The sequence below is a fragment of the Carassius carassius genome, chromosome 3, assembly GCF_963082965.1.
Source record: "Carassius carassius chromosome 3, fCarCar2.1, whole genome shotgun sequence".
Classification (NCBI taxonomy): domain Eukaryota; kingdom Metazoa; phylum Chordata; class Actinopteri; order Cypriniformes; family Cyprinidae; genus Carassius; species Carassius carassius.
Genome location: NC_081757.1, coordinates 16690822 through 16712159, shown reverse-complemented (window position 1 = coordinate 16712159; position 21338 = coordinate 16690822). Strand labels below are relative to the sequence as shown.

General features: G+C 37.4%; 1 protein-coding gene and 1 pseudogene across 1 annotated transcript in view; one reads left to right on the top strand and one right to left on the bottom strand.

Annotated features, from left to right (window-relative positions):
- galr1b (galanin receptor 1b) overlaps window positions 1-13476 on the top strand; it is a 49123-nt gene extending 35647 nt beyond the window's left edge. The window contains exon 3 of the mRNA XM_059531654.1: window positions 12615-13476. Coding sequence (XP_059387637.1) covers window positions 12615-12932 — 318 coding nt within the window. The 3' untranslated portion in view covers window positions 12933-13476. The remainder of the gene's footprint in view (window positions 1-12614) is intronic.
- Window positions 13477-18280: 4804 nt separating this feature from the next.
- Window positions 18281-21004, bottom strand: LOC132112926 (probable ATP-dependent RNA helicase DDX28; annotated as a pseudogene).
- Window positions 21005-21338: the final 334 nt, after the last annotated feature.

Here is a 21338-nt window from a genome sequence, read left to right as displayed (position 1 = left end):
TTTTCTGTGAATTGCTGTCCACGTTGCTGTGAGTGGCTGATAATACCCATCTATCTGTTTGCAAAAAAGGTCACCCTGGTGGAAATGGATGGACAGATAACACAGTGAACAACTCATTGTGACGCATCACTTTCAGATACATCTAAATCAAAACTAACTTGAAATTAACCTGAAAGGGTCTGTGAGTGAGTTGGTTCTTCGTGAGCACTCAGCTGTGTTAAATTAAAGGTGCACCTCCGAGCCTGTGACCTTTATGATTCCTGTGGTGTTCACAGAGAATGTAATGACTAATGTTCTGAAATGAAGGTGAATATAACTAATGGGTAAACAGTTGTGTTGGGTGATATGGTTATTTTTCATATCATCTTATCGCACGATACATATAGCATAATTATTTGGTGTTTTAAACCACACTCACAAGCGAGAGTAAACCAAGCAAGCAATTTTCATTTTAAAAGACATCTTATAGCCATCCAAACACAGCCCAAACATCTAGGCTAAAACAAGGCTAAATTTTGGATGTCAGTGAAAATTTAATAGATGTCTAATCATAGCCCAAAAAATAGACTGGTCATCAATTAGGCTGCTATTAAACAACTATGTGTCTAATAGACAATGAATATGGGTCTAGGCTAAAACAAGCCTGAATTTGAGCTGTCAGTGAAACTTTAATAGACGGCTAGCCATAGCCCAAGAATAGACTAGTCATCAAATAGACAGCTAATGAATGCCTACATACAGTATATACATCTACTGTAGTAGACAACAAAATGGCACTCCATCCAAACAAATTAAATATACAGCTTTTATCAACTTAAGGCAATACAAAATGATACAAATACAAAATAATTCATGACCAAATAAAATATTATAAATACAATACCCTTAAAAATAAATATTATGATATTAAAAATCAGAAATTTTTAACAACGTAAGATAATAATAATATATATATATATATATATATATATATATATTTATTTATTTATTTATTTATTTATTTATTTATTTCTTTATTAAATAACTTAAGATATTTAAAAGAAAAAAGAAATCTAATACAAATCAAGAACATTTGATCACACTTAACATTAAACATTAAGGATGAATGACAACATAAAAAATAAAAATAAAAAGATTATCCCCTTTTGTTGGTTTACTTATTTTAGCAAATAAAACAACCAACCATAAATTTAAAGGAAATTATTAAAAATGGTTTTATTTCTTAATTAAAAATGCTTTCCAACTGCATTCCTCAAGTCCAACTCTGATGCTGCCAGGAAGTTGGTTATCACAGCATCTGCGAAAGAAAAGGGAAAAAAAAAAAAAAAAAAGAAAATCTTTTTGACCTTTTTTTTTTTTTTTTTTTTTTTTTTTTTTTACACTTAGTCTGAATGAGAGTCATTCTCTTTAGCTTGGATGCCTAGTAAAAACAAGATCCCAGCAGGTGCGTGATGTGATATGATGACCAGTGAATCCTCTTGTTCTGTTGTTTGCTGCTTTTTGCACATGTAAAATTAATCCCCGGGATACAATTGTTAGTATTTTTAACGGGTCACAGACACTGATCCTTTCTAATATAATTCAGTTATAATTTAAAATAATCTTGTTGGTTAACGGTTAATAATCGGTTAAAAAGCGTCGGTGGACGGTTAGACGGTTAAAAATTACCGAAATGAACACCCCTACCATATACATGGAATAATAAATTAAACTTTATCTTTTTATTACATTATGTTTTCTGTTTGTACTGTTTAGGCACATCTGATCTAGTTGCACTATATTTATACTGTTGCAAACTATTTATAATTGATAATTTTATATTGCCATTTTAACTGATTTGTATTCTTAAGCTTTACTATCAATTTGGACATTTCTAAATAAATCTTATTTTACTTGTACAATGACAAAGATATTCAATCGTGCTCTCTCGTGTAAAAACAAAATTCGAAACACAACTGTGATCTCTATTAACTTTTACATCTCACGTTGCCAGAAATCATGTCTCAGTACGGCTACAATAGCAATCTAGCGGTTGGGAATTGTAATTGCATTTTTATTTATAAAATGAAAGACAGTTGAATATCAATAATATCATATAATATGTATGAATGTAACATTTAACAGCTTGTGAAAAAAAAAAAATTAGGCCACAGATTACCTCGATTTTGATAGGGGAGCTAAAAGTGGACCACACATAGCCCGTCCAATTTAGAGCTAAACCATGGCTACATATAGACCATGTCATGAAACTTTGTAGATATTATTGACATGGCGAACATTAAGGTATATCATTAATCTCACAAGCTATTTTGCCAAAAAAATGACATGTAACCAAATTCAAGGTTATTTGGGCTAGAAGAGGGTTACACATAGCCAAACTTTATCAGATATGTATTTAACTGAGATGTTGAAATGACAGGTATTGTTTGCTGGGAAGGCCTCTGTTGTGTGGAAACATCACTAATCTACATAATACACTTTTAAACATACTAATAAACTGACATGTTAAATATAAAAAAAAATAAAACAGCTAGTTCATAAATATTCGGATACAACATCGCTCATACAACATTCGTCATACATCGCTATTAGGGCCGCGCATCCTGTGACAAGTTTGCCACATTGGCGCTTAGAAGTTATCAGTCTAAAGGGTCTGCAGTCAATGATGTAAATCAAAAGTAGATTTATTTTAACAACCAACAGTTTAACAGTAAATATTGGACATAAACAAGCACATTAAATATAAAAGTGTTTAAAACAGGTAAGTTCATATATTTGGAGTAAAGAAAAATTAAACAGATACATTAGTCATACAGCGCTCCAGACACTGTGCCCCATGACGCACTGCCACAGAAACAAGAATGAGATTTGTTCTAACATGTGGCATTAAACTCAGTTAGTGGGGGCTCAGTTAAAATATTGCATATATATATAGGCCGCTCAGATTACTTGTTAAAGTACAACGAAATGCTTTATATCTGCAGCAGGGGCATACCTAGACCCCTTTTACTGGGGCACATGCCCCAGTATAAATCTGCTGTGCCCCAGTGTAAATCTCAAGTTAAAGTTTTAACAATTAACTTATTTGTCAGTGTATTCATTTACATTGATAATCGTGAAAAAAAAAATACTGGTCTATTTGCAACGTAGTAACCTAATTCACACTTGTAGAAGCGACTAAGTCATCAACAAAAACACCATGAAGCACCATAAAGTTTTCATGCACTATATTCCAACCAATTGGAAGTGGTTTTGGCACTGTGGGCAGGTGCTAAAGTCATGTTTCAAAATGAAATCACCATCTCCATAAAGCTTGTCAGCAGATGAAAGCATAAAGTGCTCCAAAATCTTCTAGTAGATGGCTGCATTGACTTTGTTCAAGTCTGCTTTATTGTCAATTCTTCCACATGTACAGTACATTGTTGTATGTACAGTGTTCCTGTAGCTCAATTGGTAGAGCATTGCACTATCAAGCGAAAGGTTGGAGGTTCGATTCCCCGGGAACACATGATAGGTAAAAATGTATAGCCTGAATGCAGTGTAAGTCGCTTTGGATAAAAGCGTCTGCTAAATCCATACATTTTTAAATTTTTAAATAAAATTTTTCAATTTACATAAATACAGAGAATTGAAATTGCGTTACTCTCAGACCCCCGGTGCACACAGATAACATTAACATTAAAGCCTAAAAATCTAGATCAAAATATAAAATGTAGATACAACTATACAATAAGGGAATGTTAAAAAAGACATATAATAAAATTAAAAATAAAGTTAAATAAAGCAGCACAAGGCAAAAGGCAGATAGAGTGCAAATCAATGAAGTGAACAACAGTGCAGATAAAAGATTATTTAGTGCAAAAACAAAAGCTTATTAAGTCTGATTTAAGTGGCAAAGGGCTCAAGAGCAGTTATTTTATTTAACTGACTGATGAGGTAGTGGAATGATGTCAGTTCCATGGAGAATGAGGTAGTGAGCAGACCAATGCTGCACAAAGTGACTGGTGCATGTCAACGTATATTAGTGGGGGGGGGGTCTGGGGGGGGCGGGGGTTCATAGTTCAGTGGTGCCTGGGGCAGAAGAGGGGAGGGGGGGGGCAAGTTCGGGAGTGAGTTCAGCTTCCTGACAGCCTGGTGGATGAAGCTGTCCTTCAGTCTGCTGGTCCTAGCCTGGAGACTCCGCAGTCTCCTCCCTGATGGCAGCAGGCTGAAGAAGCTGTGTGATGGGTGGGTGGGATCACCTGCGATGCAGAGGGCTTTTCGGGTGAGACGGGTTCCATAAATGTCCTGGAGGGAGGGGAGAGAGACACCAATGATCTTCTCAGCTGCTCTCACTGTGCGTTGCATCATCTCCAGCTCAGAAGTCTGTAGACCTCCCTTGTCATCCACGGCTTTTGGTTGGCCCGGACAGTGATGGTTTTTGTGACGTTACATCATCAATACACTTGTTGATGTAGGCAGTGACAGTCTCCGAGTACTCCTGGAGGTCAGTGGTGTTATTGAATGTGGCAGCCTGCTTAAACATGTCCCAGTCAGTTGTGTTGAAGCAGTCTTGAAGAACCTCTGATGATCCTTCTGGCCACACTTTAATCTGTTTGTGAACTGGTTTGGCGACTTTAATGAGTGGTCTGTATGCAGGCATTAGCATGACAGTGATGTGGTCTGAGGCTCCGAGGTGGGGGAGGGGGAGGGCTTTGTAAGCTTCTCTCTGTGTGGTGTAAACAAGGTCCAAAATGTTATTACCTCGTGTTGGAAAGTTAATGTGTTGGTGTATTTTTGGAAACACACTCTTTAGGTCAGCATGGTTGAAATCCCCAGCTATGATGAGAAAAGCATCAGGGTGTGCTGTCTGCTGCTCACTGATGTGCTGGTACAGTTCATTTAGTGCGTCGTTCCTGTTGCTGATAATGTTGAATGGGGGAATGTACACCGAAATGAGCAGTATAGCAGTATATTCCCTCGGCAGATAGAACGGCCGGCACTTAATAATCATAAACTCCACCTGGGGTGAGCAGTGTTTGCTGATCACAACAGTATCGCGGAACCACGCGTCATTGATGTAAACACAAAGCCCGCCACCGCGGGTTTTTCCTCCCGCGACGAGAGCTCTGTCCGCTCGATAGCACGTCAGCTGGTCGAGCTGAATAGCACCGTCTGGAACGCTGTTGCTGAGCCATGTTTCCGTGAACACAAAAACACAACAGTCTCTTACAGTCCTCTGAGTTGAGCGTAAGTCCTTTGGACTTGATAAAACACAATGGAGCAACACCAGCAGACGTCACGGCACCCCAAATCATCACTGACCTCAGAAACTTCAGACTGGACTTCAAGCAGCTTAGATTTTGTGCCTCTCCAGACTTCCTCTAGACTCCAGACCTAGATTTTTACATTTTTCCTAACTTGCAAGTCTTAACAATCGGAATTAAAACAAAAATTAAATATTTCAGTTTATGTGCAGTGAATCTAGAGTATAAGAAAGTTTTTTTTATTTTTTTGAAATTACAAAAAAAATAAAGACCTTTTCCATGATATGAAAATTTTTTGAGATTCACCTGTATTTTGCAACCATATCCTGATCTGGCAGAAAATGTCAGTATCGGAGCCGATACTGATACTGAATATCGGATCGACGCAACCCTAGTATCAAGGTCATAGCACTAACATAAGTACTTCAAAATGTGATTTTAAGTATATTTCATTACAAACTTAATTCTTGAAGTGTTTTAGTTCTAGCTGTAAATCACAATTTGCCAGTTAGACGTGGGTAATGAGTAGGAAAGGCAGAATTAAAACTTGAATGAATGGTGATACAGTGGTAAAACTCTACTCTGAAGTCTACGAAAAGTACTAGTAAAAAGATATTATTCAAATAGAAGTAATATAATAATAATTATTATTTATATTATTTAAAATTATACTGAAATATATTTTAGTATGAAATATTTTATGTATCTTCTTGCACATGGCAAATATGTTCATATAACATACAGTAAATCTCTTCAGGACTTCATCCTAATAATTTTTATAATTTCAATAATTGAATGAATCCAATACTTCAGTCTCAGAATCAATTCAAAACATTTTATGTTTATGTCATATGTTTAGTCTTTCCTTCAAGAAGGAATGTCTATGACTCTGAGGTTGGTTTGTTTTTATTGTGTGTGTGTGCCCGCGCAAGTTTGTTTGTTTGTTTTTGTTGTTGTTTTTTAGTTTTTTTTGCAAAGAAGGCTGAAAAAGAAAAGAGGTATTCAGTGTGTGAGGCCAAGGATTTATTTTGTCATCATAGATTCACTTGAGTAAGAGAAAAGTACCTCCATTAAACTATTTAAAAAAAAATCCTTACATTTTTTTCTTCAAATTTGCTTAATTAGCTAAACATAATGGATAAGCCTCATTACTACCAACCTCTAGTGCTAATGACTCTTGATCTGTCTTAAGACAGTTTTCATTCATACAGAATCAAACTACGGTCTAATGTGCAGGTTTATTTACTAGATCATGATCATAATTTTCTCTGTTTGTCATCACTTTAGACAGGGCCCTTGACAGAGCATCTGAAAGTAATTTTCCACTTATTTATGACAAACTACCTAAGTTGTTAGAAGTCAACTGTTCACTCCAGCACTTAAAAGACAAAATATATGTAATTCTCTAGTTTAGAAAGACAAAGTCATTTCACGTTTTCATGTAAGCAGTGGATTACAAACCTGATGCAGCTTATGCGGAGAGACTTATCATCTTATTGTCTCTGTGTAGCTTATATTTGAAAGTTTAAACTAAAATGTGATAAATGTGAAGAAGAGGGGAAAGTGGAGAATTATTTATGAGAGAGCAACACAAGACTAGTGAGAGGGAGAAGGAAGACCGAGGGTGGGTGTAAGGAGAAGGGAAGGGCTGCATTGGGTTTGGGCTCCCGCGGGAGCGGGCGGTTTGCTGCGGGCGGGAGTGGGTGGTCAGAACATTTCGTGGGAGACCAGTGGGGAATGGTGGTGTGTAGTAGAAATGGAGTCAACACAAGAAGTTGAGAAGAAAATTAAGGCTGCTGTTTACTTGACAAAAGTAAAGCAAGACAAGTCGGACATCTGGAAACAATTCTCATTTGTCACTGAAAAAAAATGGGAAAGAGCGATTTCCTGTCCTCTCAAAATTCACACGTTTTGTTTTGAGCATTCCTTTATCTTAAAATTAATCTATGCCCACCACTAATATATATATATATATATATATTAGTATTATTTATTTTCCTTTTTGCAATAGACTGTTAAGCAAGCTATTGTGAATGTGAAATCTATGAGATTTTTTGAAAAAGCATTCTGTTTTATTTATTTCGTTTTGTATTTATTTTGTAAAAATTTTATCTAGCGTATTTTCAAAGTTATCTGTGTTTATTTATTTAATGTTAAAGTTATCTCCTAGGTAATGGTTTGGTACATTTTTGCAGTAGGCCTAGCCTGCATTAAAAACTGAGGTGCCACTAATTGGGATTTTTTTTTTAATGCTAAATGCTTTATAACGCTAATAAAAAAATACCCAATGTTTTTGTCATGTGTGGTGCTTTGGTTTAGCATCTGTTATTCAAAATGCAGAATCTGTTATTCTGGATGTTAACTTGAATGAATATTTAGTCTGAGTACCTATTTGTGTAAATTTTTCACAAGCTCTGAGTTATCCGCAGGAGCGGGTGGGAGTGGACACAAACATTGCGGATGTAGGCAGGAGTGGAACACATAGGTTGTGGGAGCAGGCGGGCCTGGTCATAATTTCAGCGGGAGTGGGCGGGTGCGGGTTTAAAAAAACAGTCCCGCACAGGGCTATAATAGAAAGATAATTGCAGACAGTGGAGGTCACAACAGGAGCCTGACCCCTGACAAACCCTTGCAGCCCATAGTAAAAGACTGCAAACTGTTACCTTTACAAACTGTGCTGTATAAACAACTTATTTTCCTTCGCCCAGGTTTCAGACAGTTGGTTCTGTGGATGGTGGGAAAGGGAAAATAACAGTAATTATATTTGAATCAGTCTGAGAGCTGTTGTTAGCCCCCCATTATTTTTGGAGTCCATTCACACCATCCAAAATTTATACATTCACTCATAATGTCAGGGTTTTTTCTACCCGTGTTTTTGAAACAGTGGACAGAGGTAAGGTCAGTCATCAAATGCAAGGAAGCAAATGCCTCTCAGTGTGTATAAATTTTGCTCATTGTTTAATGTGTGGAAAAAAGATATGTATGGAGGCCTTCCCCTGGTGTGCATCCTTCTGAATTTCACTGTCAGAAAAAAGAAAAGTTTGTTACATTTTTAAAGATGTTTCATTGTGATGACCTTAGTGCCCCCACCTTCTATTTGGCCTTAATTCTGCATATTTGGCATATGCATATATCTGTCAGTGAGAAAGTTTTGATTTCTGGAAAACACTGGTTGCAGATTTAAGTGGTTGTGCAACAGTTTCGCTATTATGCTGAAGTAATGACTGTTTTGTTTTGTTTTGTTTTGTAATGTTTAAGTAATCCATTTCTTGCTATGGTCACCTTTTTATTCGCCATGCTATATATGATGGCATTTCCTTTTTGATCCACAGGTCTATAAAACACTGAATGATTATCAACTCTATATAGTTTCTAATACATACTTGCGTGTCAAACACACAAACACACCCCTACCCCAAAAGTTTCGCCCCTATTTCGATAGCTCCGCCTCTCAAATATGTATGCAACCCAGGCAACGATTAGTTCTGTGAAACAAAGCAAAACCAATGTTACACCGTGTCTACACTGGACACGAGTGGAGCAGAATGACAAAATACCATAGAACTCATTATAATCAGTGATTATTTCTATACCATAGATATATATACATATCTATGGTCTACACTGGATGTGGCGTGGCACAACACGACAAATCCAAGACAGAAACTGCTTCTGTGTTATATTTATGACGTATTGACACAAATTTCAGATAATTTTCAACAGTCACTTTGTCACGTCCAGTGTACTAGACAGACTTTAGCTGTTGCTACGCAGACACGGTGTTACTCACCTATCGAGAAGAAACAAAGCAACCTCAGCGTCCGATTGCTCCTTGAGTTCTCTCTAGCCCTGGAAAGCTGACCCGATATTTACACAGGTCCTACTTATTGCCTTAAAGGGGTCTTATGACTTTGCTAAAAATAACATTATGTCATCCATTTGGTGTAATGCAATGTGTTTACGTGGTTTAAAGTAAAAAATAAAAATAAAAAATAAAAAAAAACATTATTTTCCACATAATGTACATTATTTTTTCTCCTCTATGCCCTGCCTTTCTGAAACGCATACATTTTTGTAAAAAGGGAGGTATATGCTGATTGGCCAGCTATCCAGTGTGTTGCGATTAGACGAATACCTCAAGCATGTGACGGAAATGTTACGCCCCTTACCAGACTGTGATGCCATCTCCCAGCAGGATGAGACAAAAACAATAAAACCCATTACAAATGATTATTTGTTTTGCATCCAGTGGCGACATAATTACTGATTATAATGACTTATACTGTCTTTTTAGGTGTTGCATTTTGTGCCGCATAAACATAAAACCATGTCTGCTTTTGTGATTGGAGAGAAACCAACAACAAGCGCTACTCTACACTGTTCAGAACTCACGATTGTGAATCATCAGTCACAAAATCTTTAAATATAAAAAAACGTATTTATAGGCTGTGAGTCAGAAGCACCAGACTGTCCTTGACTACCGGCAGACTTGAGTGAGGAAGGAAGCGGATATCATCCCCTTATGGGAGGTCAAACAAAGTAGTTTCGCTTCCACAATGAAACACACAGCATCTCCACAACATTGTGGCAGCAACAACAATACTACAGCAAGAATTAAAGCTAGCACCCCCATACATAAAAAAGATTAAATAAAATAAAAACATTTGACATGTGACATGGATAACTCGTGCAATGCAGTAGGCCTACGTGACATGATTAGCTGTCATTCAAAAATGGACTGGTTCCTTGTGCCAAGCCTGCCCCTGACTAAAGATTTTTTCATAGTCGACTCACATGTTTATTTTAAGTCCTTTCCACAGGAAAAAATGCAAGGGATTGATCCCAAACTTAAAAAGAGGCTATAAAGCGATTTTATTATTCATATTAAAAAAATTATCTATTTTGGATGCCGTCACGGAGTATTATATTAAGTGGAAATTAATGATTATACTGTAATGTTTGTTCAAGATGCCTTCAGCTCAAAACACAGTTTACAAACATCAGCATGGATTCCGATCACGATATGAAAGAAGAAAAATTGCATTAAAAACAGACTTATGTATGACACTTACACCATGTCTAGACAAGATGCCAGCAGTGAGATGCATCGCGACTAAAGACAGTCTACACAATACTGTCTACACTGAATGCAAAATTCCCAAAAGCAAATGGATTCCGTTATTCCTGACATAGTCCAAGCTTTGGGACTAGCGCTTAAATTGTCGCTTCAAGCTATCACATCCGTATAGTGTTCCGCATCCAGTGTAGGAAATATCACTGATTCTAATCAATGGGATCTACTGACTATTTTTGCTTTCTCTTACGTCCTGTGTAGACACGGTGGCATGCTAATCACTTTCAGACCAAATATTCTTTAAAACAAACACCAGAGACCGCTTAGACAAATGTTAGACAAATGACATGCTGAGAATGCTAACTTAACATATAAACATATAAACCATAAATGTTTAAAGGGTTAGTTCACTGAAAAATAAAAATTATGTTATTAATAACTCACCCTCATGTCGTTCCAAACCCGTAAGACCTCCGTTCATCTTCGGAACACAGTTTAAGATATTTTAGATTTAGTCCGAGAGCTCTCAGTCCCTCCATTGAAACTGTGTGTACGGTATACTGCCCATGTCCAGAAAGGTAATAAAAACATCCTCAAAGTAGTCCATGTGACATCAGAGGGTCAGTTAGAATTTTTTGAAGCATCGAAAATACATTTTGGTCCAAAAATAGAAAAAACTACAACTTTATTCAGCATTGTCTTGTCTTCCGGGTCTGTTGTGAGAGAGAGTTCGAAACAAAGCAGTTTGTCATATACGGTTCGTGAACGAATCATTCGATGTAACCGGATCTTCTTGACCCAGTTCACCAAATCGAACTGAATCGTTTAAAACGGTTTGCGTCTCCAATAAGCATTAATCCATAAATGACTTAAGCTGTTAACTTTTTTAATGTGGCTGACACTCCCTCTGAGTTCAAACAAACCAATATCCCGGAGTAATTCATTTACTCAAACAGTACACTGACTGAACTGCTGTGAAGAGAGAACTGAAGATGAACACCGAGCTGAGCCAGATAATGAACAAAACATTGACTCTTCTCTGATGTCACATGGACTACTTTGAAGATGTTTTTCTTACCTTTCTGGACATGGACAGTATAACGTACACACAGTTTCAATGGAGGGACTGAGAGCTCTCGGACTAAATCGTAAATATCTTAAACTGTGTTCCGAAGATGAACGGAGGTCTTACGGGTTTAGAACGACATGAGGGTGAGTCATTAATGACATAATTTTCATTTTCCGGTGAACTAACACTTTAAGAATCACTCTAAGAAACAGGTAGATCTTGGTTCACTCCAGAAAACTGGATATTTGCTGTATAAGCTTAAAGAACAAAAAAAAACTGTTTGAAAATACATGTCTATAAAACTCTTCCATAAAAACAATAAATAATATTAGGTTTTGTTAAATGACTCTTGTCAATAATTTTAATTTAGACAATACAAATTCAGTTAGTTTTGTCATATAAGCTCCATAGCATTTGGGTTAAAAAATAACCCAGCATTTTTTAGATTAAATATGCCAGTCCCTCTACATGATTACCAGTAGTTCATCTGGCCTCTGTTGCTTTGTATATAACATTCCACAATAACAATCAAACAATGGTCACAGCTTTCACACAGTAGAGCCAAGAAACTAAACCTAGAAGTGTTAAACCTTTGTAATATTAAATCATTCTATCAAACTTTCAAGCTCCAAAGGATATTAAGGACCAAAGCACATCTCTGGGGCCAAGGGAGAACGGTGCCAATCTACCAGAGAATTTCTTGCACTCTGCAAGACTCTCATCCTGTGACTAATCATAGCAGTCTCTCTCTCATCTGTGACGAGATGAGCTATGCATTATCAAGCCCACAGAAAGGTTCACTTTGTCTCATCTACTTTGAATCAAAAAAACATGTTTGGCTCCAGAAATGAGGAAAAAATATGTCATACTCTTCCCACTTTGGTCTCTACTTTTTCAGCACCATTATGGACAACAATTTATTGAAAACGAGACCAAAACCATCTGTCACCTGAACAATCTCCATTCTTGTGCTGTAGCCTTCTATAATGACCTGTCCAACCTTTTATTCCCATCCCAGTTTCTGTAACGGCACAGATTTATTTACTGTTCTGAATCATGCGCTCTGATGAGTCTCAATCAAGTTTGTCATCCAGTGCCTTTTACAGAATAATCCTCGCAAGTGCTAACACCTTCAAACACAAACATGAGAAAAAGAAGTTCAAAAATCAGGTCTCTGAAGTATGATTAACCAACCTCTTTTTCTTTCTCTTCCTGTGTTTTCTAGACAGCTCAGACGGTCTTGCTGGTTGTCACTGCATTCCTCATCTGCTGGATGCCGCACCACATTATCGCTATGTGGGTAGAGTTCGGCCAGTTCCCACTGAATGATGCTTCTTTTGCGTTTCGCATCATCTCTCACTGCCTAGCCTATGGAAACTCCTGTGTCAACCCCATTCTTTATGCCTTCCTCTCTGAAAACTTCAGAAAAGCCTGCAAGCAGGTCTTCACGTGCCGTTTCTTTTACTCTCCTCCGCCCGTGGAAAAAGTGGTGCGCATTCGCATGGAGAACTTCTCAATGACACATTCCACCACTAACATGTGACTCAAAACATTTTAGAGGTATCAGCACTGTTCAAAACATTTCTATTGTTGTCTCTGCTCCATGCATGCTGTCATGGATTACATTTCAAGGTATGACTGACAAGGACAGTAAAAATGTAGATACCTTGAGAAGTAAAACCATATATAATATCTGAATCCATGTTTATTAAAGGCATTTGCCAATAACTACTTAAGTGTAAATAGTGTTTGTCAATGAAATGTTTTTACATTTTTATGTTCACTGTTAAATGTATTATTGTTATTGAAAATAATTAAAATTTATGTAGAAATAAATGTAAATATATAACTACTACAATTATACTTGATATGTTTGAGAGAATCACTCTAAAAAAAGCATGTTTGTGAAGGAACTGTGATGTTTAAACACCTTTTTGCATAGTGTTTATGTAGTTTCTGTTTAAACATGCCATAAACTTTAATACTTACTTATATGCTGTATGTCCAGTCTTATGGTGATATATCTATTATGAAAAAAAATATTATTGATGGTTACCCCCTTTAAGAATTCAAATAATAAAAATATCTAATTCATTGAATAATAAAATATGTTTAATTGTCTGCTTCTTTAAGAGCAGAGTTAGAGTGGGTTATTGTTTAAAGAGGATGTCACTATCTTTATCCCAGTGCTTATGGTTTGACAACTGTTTGACATACTGGAGATTGTCCTAAACAAAAGACCAGTGGAAACTGTGTGTGTTTGTGTGTGTGTGTGTGTGTGTGTGTGTGTGTGTGTCCATCTCTTACCAGTCTTTTACTCACACCTCTCTGTGAGACACCAGGGCCCTCATTTATCAACAGAGCATACACACAGATGTGTGCCTGTGATCTACCAACTTGTACTTATATGTAAGAATGTGTGTAAATATTAGGACAAAATATAGACACTTTTCTATGCACTGTTGATAAATGAGGCCCCAGGACAGGAGCTCTTATAAACACAGATTCTTTTTTCTTCTTCTTCTTCGTTTTAATCAGGAATAAGTCAAGAGTCTCAAAGCTTAGGAACTTGCCTTTGAAGTGACAAGAAACATGCTGGATGGCTTATTTTCCCAATCAGATTCTTGTCAGGTGAATATGCTTGCATAAGATGCAATTCATTCATGTCTTTAATCCTTGTGATTGTAAAATACATCTCTAGTACAATGCAGCTCTTACAATGTGGTATAATACCACCACAAATGATAACAACACAGTGCTGTTAGTAAACCCTAATAATGACACTATTTTCTTATTGGAATGACTGATTCAATGTGCACACTGGTAACTTATTCTTCTTTTTTTGAGTATATGATGTGTACACAGTAAAATCAGTGTAATATTTGCAGCGTTGAAAGTTATTAATTCCCAAATAGTTGAATTAACAATCTACAGTGTTAAACGGTACTCATGTTCAGTGTTGTAACATGGTGTAATTTCACTTTAACACTGAAAGTGTGGGATAAAAAACACACCGAAATGTCTGGACTCCGCCATTCATTGACTACTGCCTCGCAAAGTGGCGACGAAATTTTATCTTCATGCGACCGAGACAGTAAGTTGGATTGCTTTTCTCTTTATAAAATTAGATTTTTTTTATTGTTGGTAATTTTACTTTAAAATATGATTGGTGGTGAACACATTGTGTGAGTGTTTTTGTCAGGTTTACGGTGTTAAGTTTGTGAGCAGAGATGTAGCCTACAGAAGAGTGTGAAATTTTCTCATGGTACATTTATATTTGATTTTGAAAGCATTGAGTGTGGCATTACGCTGTTTCCATGCTTTGAAACTGTAGTAGTGGAATTGATGAACATTAACACGCTAATAATTTAGTTTTTGTAACACATAACACTTTGTTGAAGAGTGTAATGACACAGACTTTAGACTGTGAAAAGGAGCGTTCTTCAGATGAGGGGTTAAACAGGCCACCTGACATTCTGTTGTCATGAATTCCCCACCTCAGTTAGGAGTTTGACTTTGTTTTCTTTTTGAAGCTACATTACGTTAAACTGTAAATCCATCAGTCTTTCAATTTCCTTCAGGGCCTACTTGCAGAGCATACAGGTACTTTACCTTGATTCCAGTCTTTATCAATTCATATGGCATGCTATTTTGGGTCCTAAATATTTCCAGACATAATAAAATTAAGTTTTAATGGAGAAAGGTATGTCTGAATCTATCTGTATTTTCTTTTCGCATTATAAATAATAAATTAATAGTTATATAAATTTTTAACATGTTAATTTATTCTAATGTAGTACACTATGTACATTTTAATATGCCTTATTACTCAAGTTACTCATTAAAATTATACAAATGTATTTCATAATCATATTAAACAACACACAATTATTTTACAATATTTACAGTCCTAATGTAAGTTTAAATTACTGAAATATGTGTTTGTTTGTTTGTTTGTTTTAATCCTATTTCAGTAGAATTTGCCGAGACTTCAAATTGACACTGTGTTTTTTACTGTGTATATTTGAATATATCTGTAAATAATGCTATATTTCACATAGTGTCAGCACTATAGGTCTGGCAGTGCACCATGATAAGAGATTTATCTTACAGTTTTAGACTTGAGAACTTGCAGGTGAATGAAAGCTGAAACAGAAACTGGTGATGCTAAATCATGCTCAGACAAATCATTAATAACAAAGTTAACCTATTCAGACAGTTTCAACTTGAACAGGCATGCCATTTCCCCTTAGTTTTTTTCGTTCAAATCACAATTAGAAGCTGCTAAATCAATCAATGATTGCATCACATATCACTCACTGACCATTGATTTTATTTGTAATGCCATAACCTTTGTCCAGTCGTTAAAATTCAGTCAGATTATTTTCAAACCATGTCAAATTGATTATCATTTATGACTGCATTTAGTGGTAAAAAAAAAAATAATAATAATAATATTTTTTTCTTGTCTCTGAAACATATTTTGGATCACTAACAACTGTAAATACTTTATACCTTTTACACCAAATATCTAAGTTGTGAAAAAAAAACAGAACAGTGCCCAAAGCATGTTTTTTTTTTAAACACTTCATCCAACAAAATTATCTCTGTCTGCATTTCTGGTGAACCAAATATACCTGTAAACAAATGTAAAGTGCACACTCTAACCCAAAAGTATTTGTTGTATTTCAAAGCCAAAAATGTGCTGACAAAGTCAATAACATTAAAGGGGTGGTTCGGGATTTTTGACATCGGACCTAATTTTTAAGTCAGCCTGGTTGTTATTCATTAGTGGAGACATTTTTTTTACAAAATTATCCAGTCTTTATATTTGGATAGATAGCCGATGCTAGGCTAGCGGGAGTCAATGGGTATATGTTAGCCAGCCATTAAAAACCGTTTTACCCGCTCCACAGTGCACCAAACGCAAATCAATTATAACACTAGACTATCGATGCAAATGTCCGTTGATAGAATAATGTTAGAAATCAAACTTACCTTTCATCACATTGCATTAGTTATAATTTGTTCCCTGTAATCATAAGCCTTGTCGACAGCAGCAGCGGAGTGATATTGATTACCTAGGCAACCGAGTGAGCCGGTCCACACATGACGCAAGTGTATTTACCTGCCGCTGGCACACTGATTATCACTAACATCACATAAGCAGAGCAAAGTAGAGCCGGAGCAAAGTAAAATTCCGCAGCGGCTGAGAAACTAGTTCCTTTAGGATCATTGAGATGAAAGGTAAGTTTGATTTCTAACATTATTCTCTCAACGGACATTTGCATCGATAGTCTAGTGTTATAATTGATTTGCGTTTGGTGCACTGTGGAGTGGGTATAACGGTTTTTAATGGCTGGCTAACATATACCCATTGACTCGTGCTAGCCTAGCATCGGCCAACTATCCAAATATAAGGACTGGATAATTTTTTTTTTTTTTTAAATGTCTCCACTGATGAATAACAACCAGGCTGACCTAAAAATGAGGTCCGATGTCAAAAATCCCGAACCACCCCTTTAAGAGCCACTGCCCAAATACATTTCATGGGAGGTGTAGTGGTTTGTCTGTCCTTCAGGCATTAGATAAAGCCTAGAACTCACAAAATGGACTTAAAGAAAATAAACAAGTGTACTTAATGAGGGAGTAGTTCTGTTTGACCAGGTTGGTTTTTCATTTAACAACTGAACAAGCTGACAACTCACTGTTTATGTCTTCTCTAATCAATGTTATGGAAGACCCTCTTCTCAATAACGCTGCTGCAAAGTCACTTTAAGACCTCTCCATGACATTCATTCCCATTAAGCAAAAGCTATTGCCAGCACTGAAATAACATCACATCACCCAGCATAATGGGAAACTGCAGCTTTTCCATTTAAATGTGTTTTGGTCTTAGCAACACTTGTGCCTTCCTTAAATTAGGCTGTTTGCTGTAAGATTAATTGTTCAGTGTCAAATACCTGAAATAATGGTATGGCCTATAACCCCACACATAACGGGGGGAGGTTCACGGCAAACATTTTCAAATTACAAAACAACATTCAGCCATCTGCATTTGTGTTTAAGATGTCTAACACAGAAATGCAAACAGAAGCTTCAAGCTGAAATGTTCTTAAATGTTTAGTGAAGCAATATTTAATTCCAAACCTGTATGACTTTCTTTCTACTGCAGATCACAAACTGTTCTTGTGCAAACAATGAAAGTCAGCGGCGTCTGAAACAACACTGAATCTGACTGGTTTTCATTATATAGGCAAAAAATTATGATAATAATAATTAAGAATATCTTGTGTTCAGCAGAAGAAAATCATACAGGTTTGGAAAACTGCATCAGAAATCACAAACTATGTGAAATATGTATTATGTCCAAATTCATGGAATTCATAAAACGGGCGAAAGGTGAACACTACCTGTGTGAATGGTAGTAAAGCCATGCATTTGACACTGTAGATCATGTGACAATAGCAGCATGAAAAATGTAAGTTCAAATTACATTCATACTATATAGAAAATTTTCAATAATGTAATTAGGCCTACTTATTCAAAAGTAGTACCATCTCACAAGAGTATGCCAGAGAGGTTTGGGTAAATTATCCCTTTAAGATGTTTAGTAAAAAAAATTGAACATAAGCTTTAGAGCAAACAAATACAACAAATAAACAAGAAATGTTTCATTGTTTTATACGGCTAATGTATAGATCTTCTGTCATGTAGAGAATTGCCGAGAGGCCTGGGAGAAGTTAGGAAGGCTCAGTACAAGGGAGTGATTTTCAAAATGGCAGTTGTGATTTATTTCTGAAGCTGCATTGTACAAGGAGCAGTCCTCAAAGTGCAAAAAGAACACACAAAAAAAACAAAAAAAACAACAACAAAAAAACACTTATGGAATCATACATACACTGGGGCTACAAAAAAAAGCAAAAATGCTGTGAGCAGCAAAAATGGCACTAAACAATGCCTAGTGGTACATCCACCAAACTTGACAGCATGTCTCACCTCAAACATGTTCAAACGTTTGCATCCTTTCACAGGATGCAACCACCCCCCCCTTCAGCCTGCTCCATCCATTGTCCCAATAGAGTTTGGGCGGGAAAACAGACTATTTAAACAAACCATTATCTCGGGGTAGAACCCTTTGCCTGTAACACTCATCACAGACCTCCACAGCTAACATTAATACATAAATAACATAACTACAGTTCATGAACTCACTTCTGACATATAGTAACCACGATACAAACATGCATAACATAACACCACAAAAAAAAAAACTTACATTAAACATTAACACCTCATAGCACTCATGTTTCCCTCCATTTTGTAAAATGGTACATTCCGGATATGCGCTCTACCCGAACCCACCACCAAAACATTGGATCAAAACGGTAAGATCAAACATGTGCTATAAAATGTAAACTCCCACAATAAAGAAATAATTTAAAACAAACAATGACTCTCTATTATCTCTCAACACTAACACATTGCACCTTTGATGTTGGTACTGTCCCTCCTCATATACATTGTCGACACACAATATACAATAACTTATTTCTGGACCCAACACACCAAGTAAATTCAGAATAGCATTAGACTGGCACTCTAGTGATGATGTAAGTGACCTAGCCCATCACCACATCTTCATTTATTAATTTACATTTACATTTACATTTATTCATTTAGCTGACGCTTTTATCCAAAGCGACTTACAATTGCTATATATGTCAGAGGTCGCACGCCTCTGGAGCAACTAGGGGTTAAGTGTCTTGCTCAGGGACACACTGGCGGTTCACAGTGGATTCGAACCCGGGTCTCCCACACCACAGGCATGCGTCTTATCCACTGCGCTAACACCACCCATACCATTTTCCTGCATCTCTTTAAAGTCTGTATCATGGCTGGGTTTCTGAATTTCTGATTCCATCCCTAGTAAAGATGTTCTCCTTCTGGTTGCTGTCTCTCTGCACAAGGTCCACATCCCACGGGTGTGTGGCGAAACTCAGCACCTCCCCTCCCTCAGAGCCATCTGCTCGCCCCACGTGTCCTGCCCGGTGGATGTAATCTGTGTGGGTCTCATAGAAGTCATAATTGACCAACTCTCTGTGTGTCCAAACCTTTTGGAGCTATGTCAGTGCATATTAAAACATCAACGTTCCCTTTTTGAAAGTTCCTAAAAGTTCCTTCTCTCATAGCTGCAGGCATCTCTCCCTGGAGCCTCATATGATGAACACCCATTTCCTCCAGTGAGTAGCCCAGCCAGTTGACAGCGGAGGCCGAGTTACAGAACACCAAAACGCCTTTGTGCTTCATTTTAGGCCTTCTTCAGGGCCTGGTGAAGTTCTAGAATCTTTGATGTTTCTCACTCCTCTCCCACCTCTTGCAACTTTTACCACGAGTCCAAATGGTTTGATGATCGGTCGAGCTACAGATGTCACTTGTTCTGCTAGTTCCCATGATGTGACGATGACCACAGCACGAATGTTCGTGAATGAGTCTGTCAAGGGCTCATCTTTCAGCCTGTGGATGATAGGAAGAAGGTAAGCGAGTGTTTTTCCACTTCCTGTCTCCGCAGCACAGAGAATGCTGCATCCTTTTAGTATCTTGAGAATGGTTTGCATCTGGACTGTGGTGGGGTAAATTATATTCTCACTGTTTTGATCAGTTATGGACAAATATTAAAGCAATTAAATGTCTTTTGGGGGACGGAAGTACTGCCATCACCTTGTTCTTCTGCTTGAGGACAGATGGTGGAGCACTTTGGATGCTATTTATGGAGAAGTAATCCCCTAACGCTTTGTTACTCTTCCATCCCTTGGATGTCAGATCCGGTTGTTCAAATTTCCCAAGTGTATAGCCGACAGACTGGTGTAGCTGCGGGTTCTTGCGCTTAATCAACAGTCTTCCAGGCAAGGCTGTTGGCAGCTTGTCAGACTTCTTGCTTTGCATCTGTTTGATGTTCTCTATACGTTTTTGTATGCGTCTCGGGATGCCAGTCACCACAGGCTATGAGCCAGCGGTTGTCACTCTGCATACACAACTCTAAAGCACGTGATCTGTCCCCAGCCGATCTGTGAACTACAGAGCTTGGAGATGAGAGAAGAGCTGCATCCAAGCTTCACTGACTGCACTGTACATACGAGGAAACTTCACAGCACACGCGAAGGTGAATATCGGATGTCTCGTTTAATACGAAGGCATATTTGAGAACAGTACTGCCGCTCCCTATACGCAGAGTACGCAGTCTGCATAGGGCACCAACTCCCAGAGGGGGCACCATCCCATAGACAGTAAAAGAAATGGACACAGCGACCCCATTGGATTCAATGGAGAAAAAGTCAATTAGAAGCACGCACTTCCTGGGGGTCGGGCGTACTGTGCAGACTCAAACTGAGCTTGATGACGTAGATGTCACGTGAGCAACCTGTAAGTCTTCTAATCGCTGTGCCAAGAGAAATCTTAATCACCCACCGAATCTTCCAGAGAAGGCGAGCATGAACAGGAGCAAATTTTGGTAAGTATTCTGATTAATTATCTCCCTTGACTTTATGCCTCCACGTTCCCCCGATAGCCTCATAGACAGTAAAAGATTGCCTGCGAGCTTTTCCTCCTGTCCATTCGGTAATTTCTCTACTGTGCGACAGACAGTCGCTGGTTATGACGCAATTGTTAGCCTATTTTTTTACAAAAACTGCTTCTACGGGACCATAACGTAAGATACAAGGTAATGGAGACTTTTATACATTTTCGTTTTTCTTTAGAAATAATTAATGTACAAATGGAGTCTTTAAACGCCTCAGATGTAAAGTTATTCGCTGTCAAAGTGACGCCAAATTGAATGGGAGTCAATGGAATGCTAACAGCAGGTGGGGGTCCGCTAGCCAATGGCAGCGCCCATGGGTGCTTCAAAAAAATATGAAACCCTGCCCCCCTGCACCATCCCAGTTGCTCA